The sequence below is a fragment of the Anomalospiza imberbis genome, chromosome 14 (assembly GCF_031753505.1).
Source record: "Anomalospiza imberbis isolate Cuckoo-Finch-1a 21T00152 chromosome 14, ASM3175350v1, whole genome shotgun sequence".
Taxonomy (NCBI): Eukaryota; Metazoa; Chordata; class Aves; order Passeriformes; family Viduidae; genus Anomalospiza; species Anomalospiza imberbis.
In genome coordinates, this window is record NC_089694.1 from 16,983,842 (window position 1) to 17,009,665 (window position 25,824).

At 52.0% G+C, this 25,824-nt stretch overlaps 1 protein-coding gene across 1 annotated transcript in view; it reads left to right on the forward strand.

The window, feature by feature from the left end:
• SLC16A2 (solute carrier family 16 member 2) overlaps positions 1–20,491 on the forward strand; it is a 36,301-nt gene extending 15,810 nt beyond the window's left edge. Inside the window, exons 2-6 of the mRNA XM_068205182.1 lie at positions 11,362–11,506; positions 15,319–15,781; positions 16,200–16,343; positions 16,834–17,062; positions 18,307–20,491. Coding sequence (XP_068061283.1) covers positions 11,362–11,506; positions 15,319–15,781; positions 16,200–16,343; positions 16,834–17,062; positions 18,307–18,527 — 1,202 coding nt within the window. The 3' untranslated portion in view covers positions 18,528–20,491. The remainder of the gene's footprint in view (positions 1–11,361; positions 11,507–15,318; positions 15,782–16,199; positions 16,344–16,833; positions 17,063–18,306) is intronic.
• The last annotated feature ends 5,333 nt before the right edge of the window (positions 20,492–25,824 follow it).

The following is a 25,824-nucleotide window of genomic DNA, read 5'->3' on the forward strand; positions in this document are numbered from 1 at the left end:
TCCCACCCTGGGCATCCCTGGTGCCCTGGTGCCACCTGGACTGGTGTCCAAACACTCCTGGAGCCCTGGCAGCCTCGGCCATTCCATTCCTTGGGCAGCAGTGCCCAGCACCCTCTGGGGAAAGAACCATTCCTGATCTCCAACCTAAACCTGCCCTGACACAATTTCATGTCATCACCATCCCCGTCCACCACACAATGGGAAAGGATTGGGCTGACTGACAGATGTGGAGGAGAGAAGGGAGAATAAGCAGTGCTGAAACCTGGGCTGGGGTTGCTCCTGATAGGGGACAGGGGACAGAAGGTGCATCACTGCCTTCAGCTGCCTCAAAAGCTGCAAAACCCAAGGTCATTAACTGTGTTCTCTGTCCAGTGAGGGACAGGGTGCAAAGTGATGCTTGGAAATTTTGCAGCAGGGAAGGTGTTAGTTGGGAGAAATACTTGGAGTTCAAGACTGGCCCTTGTCTAGGGGAAGGTACAGATACATGTTAAACACCCTGTAGGGATTGAAAAGACATGTTGATGAGTCACTTGGGGGCATGGCTTAGTGATGGGCTGGGCAGTGCTGGGTTAACAGTAGGACTCCATGGTTTCAGAGGGCTTTTCCAACCTAAACGACTCTGTAATTCTATGATTCCAAGACTGGACATGTCCACCACCAGAGGGTTTGGAGGAAAGGCTGTACAGAAATCTGCCAGGACTGGGAGAAGGCCGCAGATGTCCTGTAGTGGCAATTATTTGTCTAAAACCAGTGCCTGGGTGGGTAAGGAGCTGTGGCCAGGGCTCCTGGGTTTGGTGTCCAGCCTGCTGGGACTCTCCCCTTAATGCTCAGGGCTGGCAAAGGGCTGCAAGTATTTTTCTTTCTGAGTATCCCTTAATTAGCTGAAAGGGAAGGCTGTCAAGTACCCAGCTGGGAAGGAAAAAGATCTTCGTGAGCCTGTGACCAGCCCAACATTTCATCTCCATTTATTTTCCCTGCCTTCTTTGTTTTCCCCTTTGAAAAAAGGGTGTTTTTCTCTTTCATTTAACTGCTATTTATTTGCTGGTAAGTGGAAGGAATTCAGCTGGGATCAGCCTGGCTCCTGCCAGCGACTGGAGTTGAAAAGTTTCCATGGGGGAGATGTAAGAGCAGAGCAGGGGGGTTGTTTTCCACCCGCCGCCAGTCCTCTCTCTGTGGGTCCCTGGGTCACGGCCAGCCAGGTTGCATGGCTTTAATTCTCCTTTTTTTGCTGGGATGTTGACAAGTGCCCATGGGAGTTGTGGTGGGAGGAGCATGGAGCTGGGCTGTAGGGTTTCTTCTTCTCGCTGTTAATGGGAAACATAAGATGGCTTGGGAGAAATTTGGCAGAGGGAAACTTTTCTGTCTCTTCCAGCTTGGAAAAAAGTTTCCTTTCTCATCCCTGTCTCACCACAGAGGGAGGAGGGGTCCCAAACACAGCCCAGGAGGGGTTGGGGGGAGCGGGGCAGAGGAGGCAGAAAGTGTTCAGTGATTTCACAAGGATGGAGCAGCCTTGGGCCACCAGCTTTGTTTTGGGAGTGGAGCCCAACCTGCCTCCCACTGGTAGTCAGGATCCAATCCCATCTTCTCCCCAAGGCATTAAGGGTTTGGGATGCCCCAGGTGTTCTCACCCTGAAGCAATGCTGGGGATTTTTGGGATCCTTTGTGTCAGGTATGGTGTCACCATGTAGATGGAGATGCAGTGGTGGATCAGTGCTGGACAGTGGCTCGTGTAGGGATCCTGTGGATTCTGTGCCTGGCTGGGACATGAACCCCTGACCTTTGCTGAAGAGCTGTGTTGGCTTTGCCCCTCATCCCGGCTTGTGAGCCAGCACTGCTTTGCCATCTGCTCCAAGCTGTGTTGGCTGGGAGCCACAGCTCCACATCCCAGTGGATCACAGGGCTGGCCAGGCTGCTCCAGCTGGGAGCCACAGCTCCACATCCCAGTGGATCACAGGGCTGGCAAGGTGGCTCTGGACAGGAGCCATGGTTCCGTGTCCTGGTGGATCACAAGGCCGGCTGAGCTGCTCTGGCTGGGAAAAGCCATGGCAGCCATTCATGTGGGGCAGCTGGCAGGGCAGGGACTGCTCCCAAAGTCACACTCCAGCCCTTTAGGACTTTCAGGTGTGCCCCCAAAAGTGGCAGCGGTTACCTGGATCACAGCCTGGGAATCGGTGGTTGGCCCTGCCTGAGACATAGCCCAGCACTGCTGGCCCAGTCCTGGTGCTCGTGTCCTGGCAGATGCCTTCCCCCTTCCATCCCCCCCTTCCCCCTTCCATCCCCCCCTTCCCCCTTCCATCCCTCCTGCCCTGTTTGTGAGCAGATGAGGCAGTGGGATGAGGCTCCACCACCCCGGTCCCTCAGCTGCACAGTCCTCCCAGTTGTCTGTGGCTAGAGGAACTGGTTACCAGTACAAACCTGCCGATTACATAAGGTGGCCTGGTGGGGTTCAGAGGAGATGACACATTTTGGGGCTGGAGAAGAAGGGGGTCACACCTCACTGCTGGGGATAGGGGATAGCCATGGCGGAGTGTGAGTGCTGAGCTGTTCCCAGGCTTTGTGACCTTGCACTGGTGACTGCAGGAGGTTAATCATAGTCAAAGCCCAGTGAAGTTTGGTCAGGTCATGGCTTTTCCAAAGAGAAAAGAGAGAGATTTGGACGTGCAGCAGCCAGTGTCTGGGGCCAGAGCTGACCCACAGTATCTCACCAAAGTTAATCATTGCCATCAGCTTGGAACCTGCCCAGCTTCAGCAGTGGGAACTCTTTCCCCAAAAACTCAGGGTGAGGGGCCTGGAGGAAACCCCAACCTACCAGGATGCATCAGGCTGGGGAAAGGAATGTCCCTTGACCTTGACACTAAACCAAACTCTAACCCCGCTCCAGATCCTAACCCAAACCCTAGTCGCAACCCTGACATTGCCCCTGTCCCTGATCCCAAACCTTTGCTGTCCCTTTCATTTTTTAAGGTGGATATTGTGTTTATTGCCCTGTTGGAAATGGGACAACCTGGAGCAGCCAGTGGCAGCCACTCAGGACCCCCTGTTGGGCTCTCACTGCCATCTGCACATGGGGCTGGACAGAGAAGAAGGATCTGATCTACTCTGGTCACCTGGTCCCAGCTGGGAGGTCCTGGGGGCTGCTGGTCCAGTCTGGAGCTGCTGTCTTAGGAGATATGCCTGCTACTTCTGGGAGAGTGTAAATCCCAAATCACTCCACACTGAGCCCAGCAATCATGAGCCTTGGGTTCTGGCTTCCACTGGTGAGGGCAGGTTCTCCAAAACAGAGCTGGGTGCTGTTGATGGCTTCCCACCAGTGCTTTTCCCATCCTCCCACTTCAGGGCTCCCATCCTTCAGTTGTGTTGCAGGAGGAACATTGAGGGGCATCACAGCTGGGGAGAAAAACTTGAGTTAAAGAAAGAGGAAGATGGATAAAATCAGGAGGTCTGGTCTTGGCACTGTGTGTTTGGGACAGTGCTGGAATGCGGGGGGCAGCCGGACCCTGGGCCAGTGCCGTGCTCGTCGCTGGTGTCCTGATGCTGGAAGGAGGTTTTTATGTATATATATAAAAAATACTTTCTTCTCCCTGTGGGTGTGTTTTGAAAAGGGGCTTGGGAACAATGAGCATTAACAAGCAGATAGAGAATTAAATGCAGGGTTTGAGTCTTCAAATGTGTGCACATTTCAGAGAGCGCGTTTGTGCCAAGATAAACTCCGTCAGGAATAAACATCGTTTTACATGAAAGGCTAATTACAGATTGGTGCTCCGCGGGTGGGAGGAGGGAATTTTCACCAATTAAAATGGAACTTTTCTGTTTTTCGTAAAATTGCTGGATGAAAACGCAGCCAGGGGCTGGCAAGGCGTTTGACAGCACAGTCAAGGGGGAGATGCTCATCCCCAGGATTTGTTTTTCCCCCCTCAGTGCTAAAGAGTCTTTGCCAGTTCATTTGGGCAGGAGCTGAGGAAGGGCATTGGTTCTGCCCGACAGCAGCTGAACGCCAGGACAGCCCTGGGCTTTCACACAGGGAGATGGGACATAGGCAAACATGGTCCAACCCAACATCCCTTGGACTCACACAACACCAGGAGAGCTTGGAGTAACAAGATCCTCGGCCTCCTTGGGTGTGTAAGTCATGGAAAGACGTCTGGATGGAACGTGGCCCATGTTGAGGAGCTGCAGCTCCTGTTTGTTGGGTAACTTTAGTGTGTGGTAGGTGAATCATCCCTCAAAAATTGCAAGCCAGAGGCAATGCAGAGAAGAAAAACCTTCCTGGCCTGTGGAGTGGAGTGCTGGGAAGAAAACTCCCGCCTGGGCACATGGTGGGTTTCAGATGCAGAGCACATGCTGCCTTGTTGCTTTTGGACAGATTTCACAAGAATTTGCATTTCTGGACCAGCTCTGGAGCCTCCAAGGCTGAGGCTGTGGATGGGGAGGATGTGATGCAGCCCAGAAACCAGCTCTAACGCCATTTTGCTCTAGCCAGGGTCGAGTTTTATGGGTTTGGAATGAAATGGATGCAAAATGTGTCTGGGACTGAGTTTCTCTGGGATGATGAGCGTAGGAACCCCAGGCAAACACTCCGTGCCTGCTGCTTGCCAAGCGAAACCACAGATTTGTCTCCATCTCTACTTAGTTTGGCCACAGGGCAGCTCATTTTGGGACTTTTCTCTCACATAAGCTGAGGTCTGTCACTTAGTGGTTACAGGAGGTGGCCTGGGCCACCGTCTCTTAAAAGTCCCCTGCGTCCTTGAGGGAGAGGGGAGGCAGAGGGACACAATCAGAAGAGGTGTGGTGGGCTTTTTAAAGCAAAGTACATTCCCAGCCTGCTCTGCTCCAGCACTCTGTGCTCCTGAACCAGTTCAAAATCGGTGTTTAAAAACTCCCCTGTGGCAAAGACTGGATTGGCACTTGCTGGCTCTGATCTCTGGGAAGCTGTTGCCTTATCCATGGCCATGGGATCATGGCACAATGACAGGAGCTTCCACTTCTACAACATTCACATATTTCCTTACCCTCTCCTAATACCACCATGAACAGGGCACTGAAAGGGTCTTTAGCCAGACCTGGCCTTGAATAATTCCTCTGAATAATTCCATTTATTCCAATTTTCAGGCTGTTGTGGAATTGTTTTCAAAAGAGGAGGGGTTGGGGGGGAGAAGTCAGCCAAACCTGATAAAGGAGGACTTTGTTCTGAAGCTTTAGGGTATGGTACCAAGCAGGGCTTGCTATACAATTAATGAGTTTAGCTGGCTTTGAGCTGCACGTGATGCACAGTGGCTGCCACCACAATGCCCTGCCACCACCAGCTCCCATCCAGAGAAGCCTGGCTTCAGCTTGGTGCTCCTCAGCCTTGGTTTGGGGTTCTTCAGCGTGAGTTTGGTGTTCCCTAGCCTTAGTTTGGCGTTCTTCAGCATCAGTTTGGGCTCCTTAGTTTGGGGCTCCACAGCTTTGGTTTGGTGCTTCTCAGATTTGGTTTGGTGCTCCCCAGCTTCAGTTTGGTGCTCCCCAGCTTCGGTTTGGGACTTCTCAGCATCAGTTTGTTGTGTCCTGGTGTTGGTTTGGTGCTCCTCATCTTCAGTTTTCTGCTCCTCACTTTGGTGCTGCCCAGGTTCAGTTTGATGTTCCCCAGCTTCGGTTTGGGGCTTCACAACTTTGGTTTGTGGATCTCAATTTGGTGGTCTTCAGGTTCAGTTTGGTGTTCCTCAGGTTTTGTTTGGGATTCCCCAGCTTTGGTTTGGCGCTCCTCATCTTCAGTTTGGGGCTCCACAACTTCATTTTGGGCCATTTTGGTGCTCCTCAGCTTCAGTTTGGTGCTCTCCAGCTTCAATTTGGTGCTCCTCAGCTTCAATTTGGTGCTCCTCAGCTTCAATTTGGTGCTCCTCAGCTTCAAGTTGTTGCTCTCCAGCTTCAATTTGGGGTTCCCCAGCTTCAGTTTCAAACTCCTCAGCTGTATTTTGCTGCTCTCCAGCTCAGTTTCCCATCCCACCGTGCATCGTGGTGGCTTCCTCAGCTCTGACTTTTGCATCTGCCTTTATTTAAGCCTTGACCATTAATCCCCAGGACCAGCTTAGCCCGCGGGGGGTGTTGAGCACATGGGGCTGAGCTGCTGGGAGCGGTTCAGGCTTCACTTTGAGAGCACAAGGGGATGACGCAAATGGCTCTCCAAGGGCACGAGATGAAACAGTGCTTGGTTTTCACTCCAGATGTGCCGCGGGAGCCCTGCTGAGGGGGGCACAGCCGCCTGCTCCCCCACAGCCTCCGCCTGAGACGGACCACAGCATTGCCTGGGCTCCCAGGCCACCCCAAAATTGAGCCAGGTAGGGCTGGGGAGGGTTGTGAAGATGCGTGATGAGGTTTGTCACAGCAGCAGAGCTTCCCCGCGCCTGAAACGAGTCAAAAAGTGATTCGTTTCTTGTAGGAGAGGTGCAGGAGGCGAATTACCTTTGACTGCCTCATGTCTCCTCTGAGAAATGCCAGGTGCCTGGGGAAGGTGACCCTGTGCATCTTGTCCCCGTCCCCTGTCCCAGCTGCGCGGCGCGAGCGGGAGAAGCCGCGGGAAGCGAGGGAAGACACTTCCTCCAGCGGCGGATCTGAGGTCACCTCCTGGCCCTTGATCCCTCCAGCCCGGGGTATTTGGGTCAGCGGGGAAGCACAGCTGAGAGCGACGTCCCTTCCTCCTCTCTCCCTGGAGATTTGCTTTTAAAGGAACAAATAGGTTTGGCTTCAAGCGCTGCAGTCTGATTTTTTAATGATGTTTTTGGGAACAATGAGCTAAATACCAGCAGGGTTTGGATCTGCATCTCAGAGTGGTGAGATTTTCTTCCTTTCTCACCTTCCTGCTCCTACCTTGCTCTGCTCTCAGAAAGCTTTTTCTGCTTAGGAAAATGCCAGCAATGGGGGAAGTTTGTCACGCAGTCGGATGGTCCTGCTGGAAAGAAAGTTGGTCTGGTACCCAGGTGGGACCACCAGGACTGACCCTGGGGGCCCTGCTCACCACAAACACACGGTGCTCACAGCCCTCAGGGACCCCTCAGCATCACCAGCCCCACTGCAGGGGGAGCTGAGCCCCCCAGCCCCCATGTGGCCACAGGGTCCTCCTCTGCTGCAGGGTCCCCAGGAGCTTTGTCACCCACTGGTAGGAGGAGGAGAAGGTGACCAAAGCATTCCTGGTCCCTCCTCCACTATGGGCACTGCTTGGTGCTGTTGGGCTGGTGGGCGAATGGGTTGGTGGGCAAATGGGTCACCTCACCAGTTTTCCCTCTGTCCTGAACCCAGGGTGAGTGGTGTTGTGGGGGATGGATCATCCTGGCCATGCTACTACAACAGCTGGAAGTGTCCAAGGCCAGGTTAGATGGGACTTGGAGCACCCTGGGATAGTGGAATGTGTCCCTACCCATAGCAGGATATAGAACTGGATGAACTTTAAGGTCCCTTCCAACCCCAACCCTTGTGATTTTATGATTCTGTGATCTCTTACACCATTGAATCACTCTTCCCCTTGGAGAACTTCAACCACCACATTCCCTGTCCACATTGCTTTGGATCAGCCACGGGCCACCAGCTTGGCTGCCTTTGTTATGTCAAAGTGGAAAGGAAGAATTTGTGGAGCTTTAGCTGCAACTTTCCCCTTTGTGTGAGAGCTGCTGGTGGAATGTTCTTCTTGCTCAACAGCTCTGCTCCAGCAAAGCAGCACCAGCCCCACACTGAACTCTTCCCCTACACCAGAGCATCCCTAGAACCTCCAGGAAGGTTCCATCAGCTCTATAGGTGGCTTGGGCTGGGGTGGCAGCTGGGGCTGGTGCTGTCCCCCAGCCCCCTGGAGCAGGGTGTGTGCCCTGGGGGATCCTGGCTCCTCAGCTGCTCCTTCAATCCCTTCAGGAGGGGCTGTGGTGGGAGCAGGGTGGGATGGACAGGTCTGGGCTTGATGTAACTCTCAGTGCCAAACAGGGTCAGGGGAGGGACAACACACCTCGAGTCACCTCTAGTATCAGCAACCCCCAAATCAGAAGTCATGTGCATTTTTCCTCACCCAAAGTAGAGTGCTCTCATGCATTTTGGGTTTTTTTAATCTAGAAATATGGTTTCTGAAGCATTTTGTGTTTCTGTCAAGACATCTCTTGCATATCATCTGTCAGGTTGTTTCTGTCAAGACACCTCTGTCACCAGCCAGGTCCCCCCATGGCACCCAGCTTCAGCAGGTGCTCCCAGGAGCTGCTTGGACTCACAGCACCCTAAAACACAATCAAGTCTTAACCCGATCCCTGTCAAAGTTCTGGCAGCTCCTGAGCTTCTTCCAGCCCCATCCTCAGCTGGATTCTCTCCATAGCTTCTTCTAGGATGTGCTTGATAAGACTCTGTGCCTCATGTGGGGGCTTGTCTGTGTGTTTCCATATCTTGCCCAGCTTATCAGCCACAGAGGGTGGGAGGTGTGGCCAGGCTGGGAATTAACCATCCCATCCAAACCCTCTGGAAATCAGAAGCAGAAATTCCCCTCCTTTTTTTCCACTGTGGCTTTAAACCAAGAGGTAACTTCTCCAGCGTTGCAGAAGCTGTAGGAGGGAAGATGCTGAGCCCGGCCTGGTTTCCACTGGAGGAATGGCTGCCTCTGCTCATCACATCCAGCAAAGTCCAGGAGAAACTTTAACACCACAGATTTCCCAAAATAAACCCTTTTTTCCCTGGCGTTGATCCAAAGACTATGCCCAAAGGGGCGGGATAGGGGTTAAGCTTCATCTGAGCTCCATTTCTTTCCCAACTTGTGCTTTTCTGCCATCACTTCCCTCCATCCTCGCCCCAGCCCAGGTGAATGGAGATCACTGGGGATAAAACAGGGGGAAAACTGTGCTCCCCTCTCTGCGGGGGTGTTTTGGTGTGAATCATGCTGGGATGGGAGCCGGCACCGAGGCGGTTTTCTGCTGCCCCCAGATTTTGCCGAGGTTTCCTTCCAGCGCTGGAGCTGGCCCAGCCCTCCTGGCTTCCCGGGGCTTCGCTGGGAAGCGCTGGGAAGACAAAACCCCGCTCTGGAAGTGAGGCTATTGTTCTTACTAATTTTAACTGGATGTTCTTCCCCAAGCCTATTTTTATTCATTGCTTGTGGTAAGCTCTTTCTCTAAGGTAGAGCAATTTGCCACAGGACTCTTTTTTTTTTTTTTTTTTTTTTTTGTGTGTGTTTACCGATTTTAATTGAGAGATATCTCCTTTTGACAAACCCAGAGCTGGAGGAGCTTTTAAGCGCCCGTTGTTGAGCCTCCTGCCCTGGGTTTGCTTTGATCTCTGCAGGTGAGTGTGCATTTTTGGGGCCAGAGATTGATCCTGCCTATTTGCATGTAAATCCCCGGGTTATTAAGATCCGAATCTGGCCCTTTAAATTTAATACTTCGCTTTATGCTTTTATTTCCGCGTTTCTTAAAGTAATTTCCAAAAATAACAAACTTCAAACATGACGGAGCCATCTAACGTTTTACTGCCTTGGCTGGAGTAGAAGGAACATTTCTGGAAGTATATTATCCAATTTAATGAGCCTTTCCCATCTTGGCGTGGCTCCCACCCCTCACCCCCTCTCGAAGCTGTTTTGGACGGCTCTTTGGATCTGGGCCACCTAATCCTATTAGAGGGACTTTCGTTACACTGTGCCTTGTGTTTATAACCAAGAAATTCAGCTGGAGAGGGGGGTCCTCTCCCTTCCCCTCTTCCATCTGTTTGCCTGGAGTTGAGATGAGAGCCCAGCCAGTCCCACGAGGTTCCTGCTCAGACCTTGCTTTTCATTTTATTGCTCCACTCTGCATTTATTAAGGAAGATTTTGAAGTAAATTGGGTACTTGTGAATTTATAATTAATTTGGAAGGGTCAGTTCTTCCCAGCCTGGGGAGGGATTCTTTGTGTGGTCCTTTTGTGAAAGGCAGAGGTTGGAGATGCTGTTCTATAGCTGGGATTTGCTTTTAATAGGGACCTGGCTATTTTTTGAAGGTCTCACAACTCCGGAAAGACCATGAGGTTGTTTTTATGCAGGACTGTGATGAAAAGGTTTGCAGAACCCTTGGCTTGGGTGCAAAAAAAAAAAAAAAAAAAAAAAAAAACCTAAAAAAGGGATAAAAAAAGGTAAAAGGACCACATGTCCTGGGGCTGTGCTTGGCAAACCAGAGCCAGCACCTGGAGCTTGGAGATGCTCCCAGAGGTCCCCCCACTTTGGTGTCAGGTAGGGCTGGGGGCCCCTTGTCCCTCTGTCCATCCTGCTCTTCCCTACACACCACCCAGGGGACCTCTTGCTTCTCCTCAGAGCTGTTAGAACTGAAATTCTTGTTCTTACCACATTGCTTTTCTTGAAATCCTGCATTTCCTTCCCCAAATAGTCACATAAACCATTAAAAGGAAAAGGTGGAGGGCAGGGAGAAGACGGTGGGCAAAAGGAAATGGCCTCAAGTTGTGCCAGGAGAGGTTTAGGTTTGATATTAGGAAAAATTTCTTCACTAAAAGGCTGGTCAAGCACTGGCACAGGCTGCTCAGGGCAGTGATGGAATCATTGTCCCTGGAGGGAATTAAAAGCCGTGTGGATGTGGCACTTGGGAACATGGGTTAGTGCTGGGCTTGGCAGTGCTGGGGGAATGGTTGGACTTGAGGATCTTAAAAGGCTTTTCTAACCTTAATGAGTCTATGATGGACTGAAAAAAAAAAGTGAATAATTAACATTTCTGAAAAAAAAAAAGACAGACAAACAATGGTTTTCTCCAGAGTGGGCTGGAAGGAGACAGGTCATGATGGTTCCACTTGGGCATTGCCTGGTGAGGTCAGGGATGGAATTTAACCTGGGATAAACATGTGTCTCCATCAGCTCAGCTGCAATGAGGAATCCTTACTGACCGTGGGGAGAGGAAGAGGCAAGGAGCGCTGACTCTGGGGAGTGAGGGAGGAGTAGGTGAGTGTGCTCCCTGGAAATGCAGGGCTGTAGCTCAGGACAGGAACCTCTCCCTAGCCAAAGCTGGGGAGCTCAGGGGGCTTTTGTCTGTGGAGACTCCTGCTGGAAGTGCTCTCAGTGGTGCATCTTCCCATGTGCAGCCAAGGTTGTTTGGAAAGGGTGTTGAAAGTTGCTGCCTTCCCTGGGACACAGTAACCCAGCAGAGAGGAATACAAGGAAAACCTGTCCATACTCCATCATCGTGCCCCATCCACGGTGCCACCAGGTCTCTTTGTCATTTATGGGTTGCACTGTTAATTAATTAACAGCACTAAACACAGCTAATTAACTGCGTGATGGGGCTGCCTCTCTGCCAAGGCACCTCCAAAGCTGTGCTTGGTCCCTGGTTGATTTCCCCCTGCCCCTGTTGGATGTCCCACCCTGACCATCACCTTTCTCCTCTCTCTCCCCAGCATGGGTTGGCTCCCTGGCCATGGGAATGATTTTTTTCTGCTCTCCCATCGTCAGCATCTTCACCGACCGGATCGGCTGCAGGACCACAGCAGCCATGGGAGCTACCATCGCCTTCATCGGGCTCCTCTCCAGTTCCTTCACCAAGTAAGGCTGTGGAGGGCACACCCAGCTCCTTGGAGAGCTCCTCTTCCTCCCTGTTCCCTGCAATCCCTGTCAACACATTGCTGCTGCCTCTGGGGGCAAAGCAGGTGGTTCCCATCCACATGAGAGATGTCCTGGCATCCTTACAGCCCGTGTGTGCTCAGCCTGTTCCTCTCCAAATTGGACCTTGTGTCCTTAGGTAAAAAGAGAACAAATTTTACCCAAGCAAGGGACAGTATTTTCTGGAATTTCAGTACTCAGGTCCCTCATTTGATCTTTAAAACAGCAAGAGAGGTTGGTGTGCCTCTCATGGGCAGCTCCAGAGAGGCACTCACAGAGAAAACCATTCTTCTTTGCAACCATTTTCACATTTGGTGCTGAAAGTAAATGAATGCTTAAAATAATATTTGGTGGATTACGCCTGAGAGGGAGTTTTTGTGCAGGACAGACAGGGAGGGGGAGGCAGACAGGCTTTGGAGCAGTTTGTGGTGTTCCTGCCCTGGCTCGTGTGTCTGCGGCAGCGCAGGGCCACTGCTGCTCCTTGTTTTCCATGCCTGATCCCATGCCATGAATTTCTGCTGGCAGGCACTGGCCAATGGCAGGTGTACCTTGTGTGTCTTTCCAACCCAGAAATTGGGGTTGGCATCGTTGTGAGAGCAAAAAGAGGTCACCTCTGGGGTAATTTATGAGACACTTATTAAACACAGTCTCAGAAACTCCATGGAGCCACTTCCAAAGCAGCATTTGCCCCACTTTTTCTGAATAAAAACCTTGCTTTGGGTTGGATTTCAGTTAAAATCAATATTGTTTTAATTAAAATGCTTCAAGGAGTGCGTTTTTAAAGCAAATACACATCAGTTTTCCAGAGGGTGACTTGCCCACGCTGTGCTCCTCCTGATCAGGAGACCCTTGTGCTCGTCCCAGCCCTGTTCCCCTGGATCCCCAAGTCCTCATCTGTGGGATCCCCCAGTTCTGATCCCCACGCAAACCCCCCAGGACTGTGGCCAATTGCAGATGGGATTTTTGGGTTGCTAAAACCATCTTGGGCAGTGGCATCTTCCTCTTCAGGTGCCGCCCCTTGTGTTTCCAAAGATAATGGCAAAAGGTGCAGTGGGTCCTGGGGAGAGCTGTGCCCTGGCATGCAGATCACAGGAGCTTCCCATGTAATCCTGCTTTCCTTCCAATCAGCAGAGCTTGGACGTTTTTGCCCCCTCTTTTGTAAAATGTTTGTGCAGAGAAAAAGGTCTCATGGGACCACACCGCTGCTAGGGGCTTGTTCTGTTGGGCTTCAAAAAAAAAAAAAAAAAAAAAGGCAAACAGAGAGGAATATAATTTTCAGGAGAGCTACAGGACTGAAATCCCCATTTCCTGCCTCTCACTCTCGGACCACATTCCTCTGGCTGCCTTTTAAGGGAGAAAGGAGCCCCTTTGCAGCTGGAGCACAGCAAGGGGAGCTGCGACAGCAGAGCCGAGTGAGCGGGGCCAGAGGAAGAGCAGGGAGGCTGTGGGATTTGGCAGCGCTCCATCCGGATGGTGAAGGCTGCTCCTGAAATTCGGGGCTTGTGGCTCCAGCTCTCCCAGAACAATGGAGAAGCTTTTTTTTTTTTTGGTCCCTCCTGCCAAGTCCCTCCACTGCAGCTGGAGATCATTCCCCTGTGATACAAGCACTGGGGCAAAGGGACACAGCCTGGCTTTGGTGGGTTCAGGCATGGCTGGATCAAGCCTCAGCCCCCCTTTATCTCCTAGTTTCTCTAAAATGGGTTTATTTTGTCCAGATAGAGGAGCAGCACTTCCCAGCACTGCACTGAGCTGCTCCAAAAACCCTCTGAGCCACCAAGACTGTGTGGCAAGACCCTAGTGCCCGGCTCAGTGCATCTTGTCTCAAAATATTGGGAATTTTATATGGAAACCACTAAAGAAACCAAATGTGCTGAAAAGCAAAGCTCTGCAGAAGGCTGGATGGGGTCAGTGCGAGGCTCTTCCTCTCTGCTGCCTTGCTCTGAGGTGTCTCCTGCACTCGTAACCAGCTGAAGCCACCAGAGACCTTGTGTGCTCTCAAGAAAAGAGAAATCCCAGTTAAGGCGTTAGCTTCCCTCCAGTTTAAGGGGTTTGGTTTAGCATGAGGAATGGGAGATGATGGCCAGCTCAGCAGGGCTGTCTTCACATGCCCTCAATGCCCTTCCAGCCCTCCTCCTCTGCACTAAGTGTTCTGTAGGGAGGATTGGGTCCCTTTTCATCTGCTTCTCCTTCCCTTCCACAATTTCTACCCAGTTATTCCTGCACAGAGGAATCCCCCAAACTTCTGCTAGCAAGGATGAACCAGGGCTGTCCCCACTGAGAGCTGGAAGCAAGAGGAAGCCGATGGAGGGAGACCTCCTTGTCCCAGGAGGAACAATTATCCATTGGCAACCTCACAATCTGAGGGACGATGTCGCCCTTCCCACCAGACAGCTGCTGGCTGATTCCCAGTAAGCCCGCTGGGAAATCCTGGCTCTTTAAGACGCATGGCGGAAAGGAGCCCCTGCTCGTGCAGGGGTGTCTGAGCATCACTGGGGAGCAGATGGGAACTATGGCATTTGTCTCCACTTATCCGACACGTCAGCTTAGCTGCGGCACCAGGGCTGCTGTGACCAGGCCAGGGCTGGTGCGTGGGAGGTCGGGCACGGCCCACAAGGCCCAGCTGCTCGCCTGGCTCCCACAGAGGGGGTTTCTGATGTGGTTTTGTTCTGGAGTGGATGGAAATTGCCTTTCATGACAGTCATTTGTCTCAGCGCCACCAGGCACTGCAACCGTGTTCTGCTTTCTGCTTGGCAGGCTGGAGGGATGAGCGTGTAATGGAAGGCATGATATGCTTGTAAAGGTTTTCCCAACTTCCAGCTGCTCTGGTAGATGTGGGCTGTTGTCTCCTCACTTGCTTTGGGAGCAGCACTCCCAGACTTTCTCCGAGGGTTGGAATACAGACCCTGGTTGTACAACACCCTGAGCTGCCCAAAGGTTTTCCTCACACTTTCCTCCCAGGCAGTATCCCATGGCAGACCTTTGCAGCTGGATGTATTGCATGGGAATGGAGAAAAGAATTCTTTCATGTGGAGAGAAACAGAACAGGTTGTTTGTGCTGCCTAAATCCAGGCTCCTTTGTCAGCTGCCTCTGTTAGGAAAATTGGGCTGGAAATTGGGAGGCAGCTTCTTCCAAGGGCTTTTAGTACTCTCCATCTGCTTGGTAGAGCAGCCACTTCACTCCCTCTTCGAGTGCAGCCACCAATGTAAGGTACAAATAAGATCTATTAACTGTCTAATTAAAGCTCCCAGAGGAGCTAAAAGAAGAAGAACTTAATTAACCAGCCTGGAGCCTGGGCAGAAACACCACATTTCCTTCCTGCGTACCTAATAACCAGCAGGGTTGGTGCCTTCTGCTTCCAAACACTGGGTGGAGAATGTTTTCAGTTAGTCCTTTCAGTGGAAAAATTAAAAGGAATTCTAGCTAAAAATATCCCACCATCCCTACCTTAGAAAATCTTGTTTGCTGTAATTTAATAACCACTGAAGTAAAGTCAGCTTCCCAAGGAGGCCAGGTTGGCTGCTGCCTTCTCCTGGTGGCAGAAAGCACTTCCCAGCTCCACTTCATTTTGCTGAAGATTTCATGTGCCAGCTGTAAGGTGAGGATTATCCTGGTTCTGGTGGGGGGATAAGCTCCTCGAGGTCAGACTGTCTGTGCGGCACCTGTGGCCTGTGAGACCCGGGCCTTTGCAGCACCGTGGGGGAGGAGGCCTCCTCACCTCTGCCTCACGTCCCCACTCCCATGTGTGCTATTCCAGGTCCCTGGAAGTCCGTTATTTCACATATGGGATCCTCTTTGGTTGTGGCAGCTCCTTTGCCTTCCAGCCCTCGCTGGTCATCCTCGGTCACTACTTCAAGCGCCGCCTGGGCCTGGCCAACGGCATCGTGGCCGGGGGCAGCTGCCTCATCTCCGTGCCGCTCCCCTTCTTTCTGAAGATGGTCGGGGGCGCCATTGGGCTGGCACACACTTTCCAAGTACTCAGTGCCTTAATGCTCATCCAGATCTTCTTGTCCATGACCTACCGGCCCATCCTGACACCTTCTTGTGACTCTCAGCATGACGGGCATGACAAGCTGGGCAGCCGGAGCATGAGGCAGCAGTGCTGGGCCCAGACCCGCAAGTATTTCAACCTGAGGGTTTTCCGGAGAAAGACCTATCGGATTTGGGCCTTTGGGATCGCTACTGCTGTCCTGGGATACCTCGTACCTTACATGAACCTGGTAAGAGCCGTGGCTGGGGCTGGAAGAGGAGGGAGGTCCCTTTGCCCAGAGCGAGGAGGTGGGAAGGTGGAGATGGGTAGTAAGGGCAGAGGCACCAAAAGTGTTGAAGCCAAGAGACTGCTGCACATCCTGTAAACAGGAATTGTGATGGATATGGTTTTGTGTGTCCTCTCTGTGCCCACTGTGCCAGGGTAGGCCAGCGTCACTTCCCAACACTCCTAAGGACCAGCACCAGTAGCAGAAGAGGAAGGGCCTGCTGGGTTTGGGCTGGGTGGAGGGTGCAGGTCAGCGTGTGTGGACACGAGGGTCACACAGCCAGCCCAAATCCATGAGCCCTCTGCAAGAAATCTCATCCCTTTTGGGGAGATGAGAGGGATCAGTGTACTGCAGCTTCATGTCCTTGTTCCATCCGTCCTAGGTCAAATACGTGGAGAAGCGATTTCAGGAAACCAAAAAGGACTGGATCCTCCTGGTTTGCCTCGGGGCCATGTCGGGGCTGGGGCGCTTGGTTTCAGGCCGCATTGGCGACTGCATTCCCGGGCTGAAGAAGATTTACCTGCAGGTACAGTGTGTCCAGCCCTCCGTGGCGGTGCTGGCCAACCACCGAGGGGCAGGGATGGTACCTCTACATTGGTGTCCACACTCTGCTTAATAACTGTCAATCACAAAGCCTTTACCAACATTGTCTGTTGTGAGGGAAGAAAATTGACTGCAGAAATGTGTAAGAGGAGTTACATGCTTGACCCCAGGGATTGGTGTCTGTTCAGCAGTCAAACTCCATGGTAGCCACTCTTCCCAAACTACTGACACCCTTTAACCTCCCTGTGGATTTTGAAGAACAAACTGCTGAAATCTAGAAGCTAATCCAGCAGTTAATCCTTCTTAACCCTTCTTAAAAGGTTATTCTTAAGGGCCTCTCCGAGACAGGAGCAGCAGCTGGATGGTTTTGCTGGATCCAGGGGAGGGAGCAGTGACATTGATTGGTTCAGTGTCATCTCCATGACTCTTCTTGCTGCCCATCTCTACTCTCATGCCCACTTCTGTTCCCCTAGGTTGCGTCCTTCATGCTGTTGGGCCTCCTGTGCATGATGATCCCCCAGTGCCGAGGCTTCGAGGGTGTCATTGTCATCTGCCTCTTCCTTGGCCTCTGTGACGGCTTCTTCACCACCATCATGGCCCCCATTGCCTTCGAGCTGGTGGGGCCCATGCAGGCGTCCCAGGCCATAGGGTACCTCATGGGGCTGATGGCCGTGCCCATGACTGCGGGCACGCCCATTGCAGGTTGGTAACGCCACGGGGCTGGAACAGGACCCAGCGGTTGGGAGGGACGTGGTGGTGGCAGCTTTCACCCATGGTGGTGTTTTGGTGTGAGACCAGAAGCGCTGGTTTGAGTTTTCTGGTTTCTCAGATCATGTGGAGGTTGAGGAATGGGGGTGGCATCACTCCATGCTATGTCCTGTGGCATCTCAGGGATTTTCTCAAGGCTGATGCAAGGTGATCACTGGGGAAGCAGTGAGCCAAGGTCACATTAAGTGATTCCTATTTGCAGCTGAGCTAAAAATTGTCAGATAATAATTTTCTAGAAGTTCTTTTAAATGGAATTGAAGTTGGAGATGGAGACACCTGAGCCTCCACAAGACCTGGGTCTGTGTGTCCAGCACAGCAATAACCCCAGCGTCCTTAACAGCAAGGGCTTTGCCAGAGCTGCCCCTGAGCAGCAGGACCTCTGCATCAGCAGCACTAAGCCAAAGCTGGATAAGCACCTCCGATCTCTCTGCTTCCGGCAGCAAAGTTCACTTGAACGCCCTCGGGACGGAACATGGGGATCACAGACCTCCCACTGGGAGGGTGCTGCACCAGGACCCCCGGAGTGGGGCTTGCTGGGTGAAGCGGCACTTTGCATCAGCCTAATCCCCAGGGAAGCATCCACGCAGGAGACACTCAGAGGGATTTTCCAGCGCTGATCAATGGCCATGTGTTATTCTCCAAGGATGCCTGGCTGTGTTGGAACTTGTCAGACAAATGTAGAACCTTGTGGGGTTTTAAAGGCTTGGCTATTGTTTGTAACTGGCAGCGTGTATTTCACAACTGGAGATAAAACATCCAACGGGCAGGGCTTCCAAATGGAGACAAGCAGCAGAGGAACAGCCCCTGCCCACTTTCCCCATTGCCTCCTGGCTGGCAAGCCTCTGGGAAGAGGTGTTGGGTCGAACACGTCTCAGCTTGCATTTGGGATTGTCTGGGATTTGGACAATTGTGTCCTGTTCTGGAGAAACAGGAGGGACGTTTGAGGCTTTCCTTCTCCACTCCCTTGGTACACAGTGTTGGCTGCACACATCCTTTAATCCAGAGTGTAAAAACTCCAAGAAATGCAAATGGAAAAAAAAAAGATTATTAAAAAACCCAAATCTCCCCAAATCTGGTGGGTGACGCAAGCTGCACTTGAAGGAGGGAACAAGCAGGTCATCAGACTAATGAGCTCATTAGACTGACGAGGCTCTAACGTCACCTCTCTTCTCTTCCAGGATACCTCAATGATTATTTTGGGAATTATGACGCGGCCTTTTACTTTGCCGGCGTGCCGCCCATCATCGGTGGCCTGGTGCTCTCCGTGGTGCCGCTGGTCCACCAGAGGATGCTCAAGAAGCAGCGCCTGGATTCTGGCAAAGACAAGATGCTGGTGTCGGAGGCGGTGGTGAACGGGGAGCTGCTGCCGGGCTGCCCAGCCTCTGAAGCACACATGTGACGCCGCTCCCGGCTCTCCCGGGACACCAGCAGCCTCTCCGTAGCCCCAGCACAGGCCCTTTCCCAGACGGACCAAAATTCCCAGTGATCGCAGATGCACTATGTTTGTAAAGGAAAAAACACGAATATTTCTTCTAGTTAAAGGCTTTTAACTAGCAGAAATGCTCTTTTTTTGGGGGGGCCTGACAGTTTTGATTTCAAAGCCACCTTTTTTTTTCCCCTCCAAACCAGTTTTGTAAGGAGAACTCTCACCAGGATTCAAACTCGATCGAACTCCTCTCCTGCGTTTCTATACATCATGACAGAGGTTTACAGCTAATAAATGCCTTTTCCAAGCAGGCCACGGATGGAACTTGTTGAACCTTGCAGCTGTCCGTCCTCCTCCTCCTCCTCCAGTGTCACTCGGGTGTCACATCCAAGTGAGACAGCCTCCTCCTCGTCCAGCACCTGGGGCTGTTCTGGAGCCAGAGATCCGAAGGAGGAAATGCTGCTTTAGTCTGATGCACAAACCAAATAAATGTCAGCGAGTCCCGCTTTCATCTTCCTCTTTCCTCCTTTCCCGCTGCTCTCCCACACCCCCAGGGAGCTGCAGCTGGGATGACAGGGAGCTCAGCTGGCTCCAGCCATCGGAGTCACGTGGGAGCACACCCTTCCTGCAAAATATGCCTTAAAAACGCATGGATGAGACCAGCAGGTCCCTTGGCCACTTTCCACCTCTGGTTTCCCACCCGGCAATTAAGGATTGGGCTTTTGAGCTGCAAAAGACAGGGGCAGCTCCTTGCACAGCCCACAGCGCCCAGCTCTGTGGGGCCAAATCCATGGGATCGCCACCCAAATGGGCACTTTGGTGGCTTTGAGGCACACAGGTTTGGGACAGAGCCCCTGTGTCATGGATCAGCTCTGTGCTGGGAGATGGCTTCCCTGCTGGGCTCAGGGGCACCCATGGGTGTGGGGATGCTGCTGGCCCAGGGTGCCTCTGCTGTTCTGGGGTGCCAGTTGTGTATTATGCAGCAATAAGCATGAGTCAGTATTGGTGGGGAATCCCAGTTTTCCAAAGGGTTTGACAGCCCCAGTAGCGTTTAACTTGTAGCCCGTGTGTTGTCACTGAGCTGGTGCAGGATGAGTGCTGATCTGGGAGGAGATGGAGACAGTGCAAGGAAATCACACAGCCAGTGGGTACCCACCACACTGAGTGGCAGCAGAGCTCAACCCCAGCTCGGGCAGGAATCCATCACTGCCCACAGAAAATTGTAGAAATTCAAATTGCACAGAGAAGCTGTGACTGCTCCATCCCTGGAAGTGCTCCAGGCAAGGCTGGGCAGGGCTGGGAGCAACCTGGGGTAGTGGAAGGTGTCCCTGCCCATGGCAAAGGGCTAGAATGAGATGAGCTTTAAGGTCCATTCCAACCCAAAACATTCCATGATTCTATGATCATCTCCAGGGATTGCTAATGCGTGTGGCTAATGAGTGAGAAGGGAAGTTCTCCTGCCCTGGTGGGTCCCTGTGTGAACAAGGAGCCAGCTGGGAGTGGGGTACCTTTTCTTGGAAGAGAGCAAGAAACAAAACTCACATTTATCCTGACTGCAAACCCATCCTTCATCAGATTTTCATTTTGTTCACTTGACACTAAAAGTCTGAGATGTCTGAAGAGGGACGTGTGTCATGGGAATCATCCCTTGGTCTCTGGGCGAGTTGGGGGTTGTAACACCAGGACATGTCTTTGCTGTGGAAATCTGGGCTCAATGAAGGCCCCTCCCACAGGCAGCAGTGGGACTTTTGTACATAATAGGCTCAGGACCCTGCATGTCCCTCTGGCCCCGTTTTTAACCCCTGTTGGTTGATGCATTGTAAGGTCTTGTGATCTCGTGGCCCTTCTGTCCCCGTACGAGCTGGAAAATTACCTGGTGTGTTGTGACGTGTCTGTTTATGATATAAAATGAGATGTCTACTTGTCTCTTTCTCGGATACACTTTTCCATGACTGTTCTTACCCTTCATGGCCTATATTGCATCCTCTGCTGTGGCTCTGCTGAGCCACCACTGAGTTATGGGAGCCACGGGAGGCAGATGAAGCTGCAGGAGGAGGCAGGGATTAAACCACCTAACCCTGGCTCCAGCTGGGATCTGCCAGACTTAGCCTAGGGCAGGGTATTAATCTGGTGCTTTCTGGGTGGGAGCCTTGGAAGTGGGGTGGCTTCAAAGCCCTCTGACAGCTGAAGGAAATAAAAAACTCCTCATTATCAATCCTTCTGTGAGTTTTGGGGCATTAATTTACGCTGTAGTTTGATGAAGTTCATTAAATCATATTTTGGACCTTAATGCCCCCCAAAGGAGAGATTATGAGAGATTTAAATTCCAGAAGTAGCTTCTTCAGAGAAGCAGAGCACTAGCAGAGCTATCTCCAAACCCCATCTGGGCTGAGGGAGCGGCTGCACAGCAGAGCCCACTGATGGCTGCACCCAGACTTTGTGTGGCAAAGCCTCCCTGGCTCCTAAGGTGATTTATGGTTCAAAATCCCAAATTTCTACAGAATTCCACTTGCCTTAACTGCTCCATATGCCTGCAAAGACCCTGGGAGGAGCCTGCATGCAGTGCAAGGAGTACTTAGCACTGCAGTGGCATCAGAGCAGCTGTGTCAGCCCAGGAGGGGTGCTGGTACCCACATCTGTCCTCCCTACATTTTGATCTTTCCCCATGGCTTTTATTATTCACCCTCTAGGAGATTTGGAGTGATGAGGTGCTTTCTTGGCCACCCCAGCTTGGTCAGAGGAAGCCATCCCCCATCCTATCCCAGACCCATGTCTAGTAGCAGCCTCCCAAAACCACACTCAGTGTCTTTGTCTGGTCAGAATCCTGCCCTTGGTGGACACAAGGACAAATTCTGCAGGTTTGGACAACAGCCATGAAATATCTCCTCATCAGCAAACACAGATGGGAATGGGAAGGGCAAAGGTTGGAGCAGTGTCAACATACAGGGAGTATTTGGGGCTTGTTTGTCAGATTGCTGCTGCAACTGCTGTGGGTCTAGTTTGACCCTTTTGAATACCAGGTGATTTGCAAGAATTTCTGCATGTGAGAGGTGGGATTGTGAACAGGGAGGGGTTGCACTGCTCTCATCTGCTCAGCCTCTGGTGATCTGGTGGTGTGATGCCAAATGGGTCCTTAACTACTGCAAAAAGCTTCATCCCAAAGCTCCCCCTGTTCCATCAGGGTCATCTTGTCTTAGCCCAGCACATCCACATCTCCTTGGGGCTGCCTTCTACTCTAAAACTCTAGTTTTCTAATTAAAAATCCCAACTTCTCCCTCCCCTGCGAGTGCCAGGCTGTGATTCCTGCCCCTCTCCCGGGAAGGGAAGGGAAGGGAAGGGAAGGGAAGGGAAGGGAAGGGAAGGGAAGGGAAGGGAAGGGAAGGGAAGGGAAGGGAAGGGAAGGGAAGGGAAGGGAAGGGAAGGGAAGGGAAGGGAAGGGAAGGGAAGGGAAGGGAAGGGAAGGGAAGGGAAGGGAAGGGAAGGGAAGGGAAGGGAAGGGAAGGGAAGGGAAGGGAAGGGAAGGGAAGGGAAGGGAAGGGAAGGGAAGGGAAGGGAAGGGAAGGGAAGGGAAGGGAAGGGAAGGGAAGGGAAGGGAAGGGAAGGGAAGGGAAGGGAAGGGAAGGGAAGGGAAGGGAAGGGAAGGGAAGGGAAGGGAAGGGAAGGGAAGGGAAGGGAAGGGAAGGGAAGGGAAGGGAAGGGAAGGGAAGGGAAGGGAAGGGAAGGGAAGGGAAGGGAAGGGAAGGGAAGGGAAGGGAAGGGAAGGGAAGCCCAGCACTCAGGCTCAGCCAGCTTTGGGAGCCAGCAAGGGAAGGGGAGTGGGCTGAGCCCCTTGGGTGGGAAAGGGCTGGAAGGGAGTGGGGAGGGCCCCACTTCACCCCGTGGCCGGGGTGTTTGCAGAGCTGCAGAGCCTTATGTAAGTGTGCAGTGAGCACAGGACATGTCCCAGCAGCGCCTGCTCGGGGCTGGGCTGGGGCTGCCTCTTAAATCTTTACCTTAAGGGTGTTCAAAACCAACTTGTTGACTTTTTTTTTTTTTTTCTTTTTCTCTTTTATTATTATTCTACTCTAGAGTGAGGCATCAGGTTTAACTCCTATGGCTCTGGCTGAGGGATGGAGTGGGACAGCTGAGCTGGAAGGGCTTCCAGGATGGTTGTGTTTGTGATGGGAAAGGTAGCAGGACTTTGGGAGCTGACTGGGAAGTGCTATGATTCATGGCTTAGTGCTTTTTTCAGTTTTGGAACAATGTGCAGGAGCTGCTTCACTGCAGCTTACCCTGCCCTGAGGTCCTGCAGCCAGGCAAACACAAGTTTAGAAGTCACAGAGCTTAAATTTGTCAAATTCTGGCCTCTCTCCAGCTGGGGTTGAGGTTTCCTAACATTTCTCTGCTGTGGGAGCTGTGGGAAGGCCACATCCTAATTGCCAGCCAAGCAGAGGGCTTTTGCAGGTCTGCTGTGGTACCGTGGGGTTTGCAGACCCCCAATTTCAGGAAGCTTTGGCTCTGCCTCGCACCACAGTGGTGCTTTGGGGCTGCCACTCAAGGAGCTTCATCACCCCCCAGGCTGAGCTGCCTGGAGGAGCCAGCAGCTGGGCAAGGACATTCCTGTCCTTCCCTGGCAGTGCCATGGAAATGTTCTGCATGGCAGCAGAGGCTCTCTTTGGTACGTGAGTGCCGAGAGCAAGTTGCTCTGGGCAGCCGGATTTGGCGCTGAGGATCTCACCTGGTCTGGATTTGAACCCTGGCTGACACTTGCATCTATAAGTGGCCACATAATCCTCCCCTGGGTAAAGGTGAACTCGGATCAAATCCTCTGAATGCAGGGGGACAGATCCAGCTGAGACTTTTGCTGTCTCTCCATTCTTCACTGCAAACCATTCCTGGCTTTTGTGTGCTTCTGCACCCCACAGTTTTGTTTGGGGTCACCTTGATTATTTTAGTTTCCATTATTTCCAAGCTGGCAGAGTCTGCTTCTCCTTTTCCAGCTGGAAGCAGAAAATTGGAAAGACTTTGAAAGCCAAGGCAAGCAGAGCAGCCCCCTCCCTCCACCTTTATGCCACCCAACGTGGACTTGAGCTCTTTTAGGTGCTTACAAGCCACCCTTGTAACCTTTGGGGACAATGATGTAGTTGACATCATTGTCCTTAAATCCTGCTCCAAGGTGCTCTGAGTAATGCCAGGCATGGAACTGGCACAGAGAGGGGCTCCATGGGCAAGTAACAAACCAAAATAAAGCTGGTTTATTTCTTTTTGAGAGCCCTTGGCAGGAAAGCAAACACAGAGGTGGATGGAGATCTGAGAGGGCTTTGGTCTTCACTGGTGACCCTGTGCCATTGCTCCAGGTCCTTTATCTGCCTGGCACGGCCACTCCGTGGACTTAAGCCCTGGTTATCACTGGGCTTTGGTGGGACCACTGGCACAGCCCCTGTCGGGGGGGCTTTGTAGTTTTATTTTTGCAAATATTTTGCCGTGCCCTCAGAGCTCCCCTCAAGGCCAGACCCTGCGAGTGTCCCCGCGTCCCCTCTTCCCATGAACCTCGGTGGTGAAAGCCTACAGGTGCAGGGCTGGGATCCATCTTCCCAGACAAGAGAAAAGACACAAAATCCCTCCTGTTTCCTGCAAAACGTGGCTTTGGAGGAGCCTCCAAAGTTTCTCCTCTTTTTGTACCCTACTCCCCAAGGCTCTCCCTGCACCCACCTCCGCCCGGCCCCGCAAGCGCAGCCCCTCCTGTAGCTTTAGAGACAGGATGAGGGGCTGTTTCACCAAGAAGTTCAGCTCTTTTTTTGTCCTTTTTGTAGATTTTTATCGTGGTGTGTAAGATGAGCTGTTTACTGGAGCAGGTTCCTGCACGGAGGTGATGCTGCCCTTCTGGTGGGCGATGGCCAAGCTGCCTGAACCCGGCTGGGATTTGGCTGCCGAGTGCGTTCAACCCGATCCTGTCGGGAAAGAACTCGACTTCCCCAGGCCTGAACTTTCCCAGCATATCCTGTTTCAGCCATTTAAACCCGTTAGAGCCAGAGGCAGGATTTTTCTGGGGAGACTGAGGGCAATTAGGAAATTACCCTGCTCCCCCTCCCCTGCCCTGAGATCCAGCAGGATGAAGCCAAATATTTGCTTTCGGATGGGTGGATTTTGGAGCTGGCTCCACATGAGAGCACTGGGGCGGAGGCTTGAATTTTGGCCGTTTTGGGTGATTGTTTTTGAAGCAGGACCTCCAAGGTTGCTGCCATCACCCTGCTCAGCAGATTCCAAAGCCAGGCCCTGTCAAAACTGGCATTTGTTCTGTTGTTGATGGAAAACAGGCTGCCCATGGGTTTTTGGGGTGGGATGCACCCTCTCCGTGTCTGTACGCACTAGAAAGATTCAATAAAAGGCCAGCACTGTTGGTAGCTTAGCAATCCTATTTTTTTCTGCTGTGCTCCAGGCTCTTGAGCAGCAGGAGCTGTGTGTGGCTCTGAAATATGTCCTGGGAGGTGCCCAGGCCTGCTGGGCACCCTGGGCAGAGCAGCAGAGCCAGTGGTCCAAAAGCAGCTGCTCAATTCAATGCTGAAATCAGATCCTGAAGCTTAAAATTATTACTTTTTTCTTTTTGTTTTTGTTTTTTTGACATCTGCTCCTTGTAAGTGATTTGTAACCCCTCAGAATTTTGTATCTGGAAGTAAAGTGAATGTGTCTCTTAAAAGTATGCCTATCCTTTCAAAATGTGAATTTCTGATTGTTGGAAGAAAAAAAAAATAAAAAGAAAAAACCTACCCCATATTAGCACATGTTTGTAATTAATGTTTTATGAATGTTGTTTAAAAGATTTGTGTAGAATAAACCAGTTTAAAAAGAAAAGGGATTTGTTCCTGTGTTTTGCCAGGTCTCTCCTCATGGCTGCTGATGGTTCTCAGCAGCTTTTTCAGATGCTGCCAACTCTCCAGAGGGGCTGGAGAGGCAAGGGTTGATGCTGGGAATTGTTTTTATTAAGTGTTTGATGCACCTTGAGGAAAGGCTGAGCTGAGGTCCTGGAACCCAACGGGGGAGATGTTCCCATGAGCTGGTCAAGGGTGGCTGCTGGAAGTGGATAGTCCTTGTCCCTCTGAAGCATTTAGAAGTAAAAATGATTTTAAAATCCACCCTGAGAACATGGGGGTGCCCAGAGGGTGCCCAGGATGAACCCAGAGCCTCCTGGATGTTCTCCATTCCCCTGGGGGCAGCTTTGGGTCTGGATTTTACCCCCCAGCATCTCCAGGGGCTGCAGCCTCTTCACTCCGTGGGGGCTCTCACACAGCCA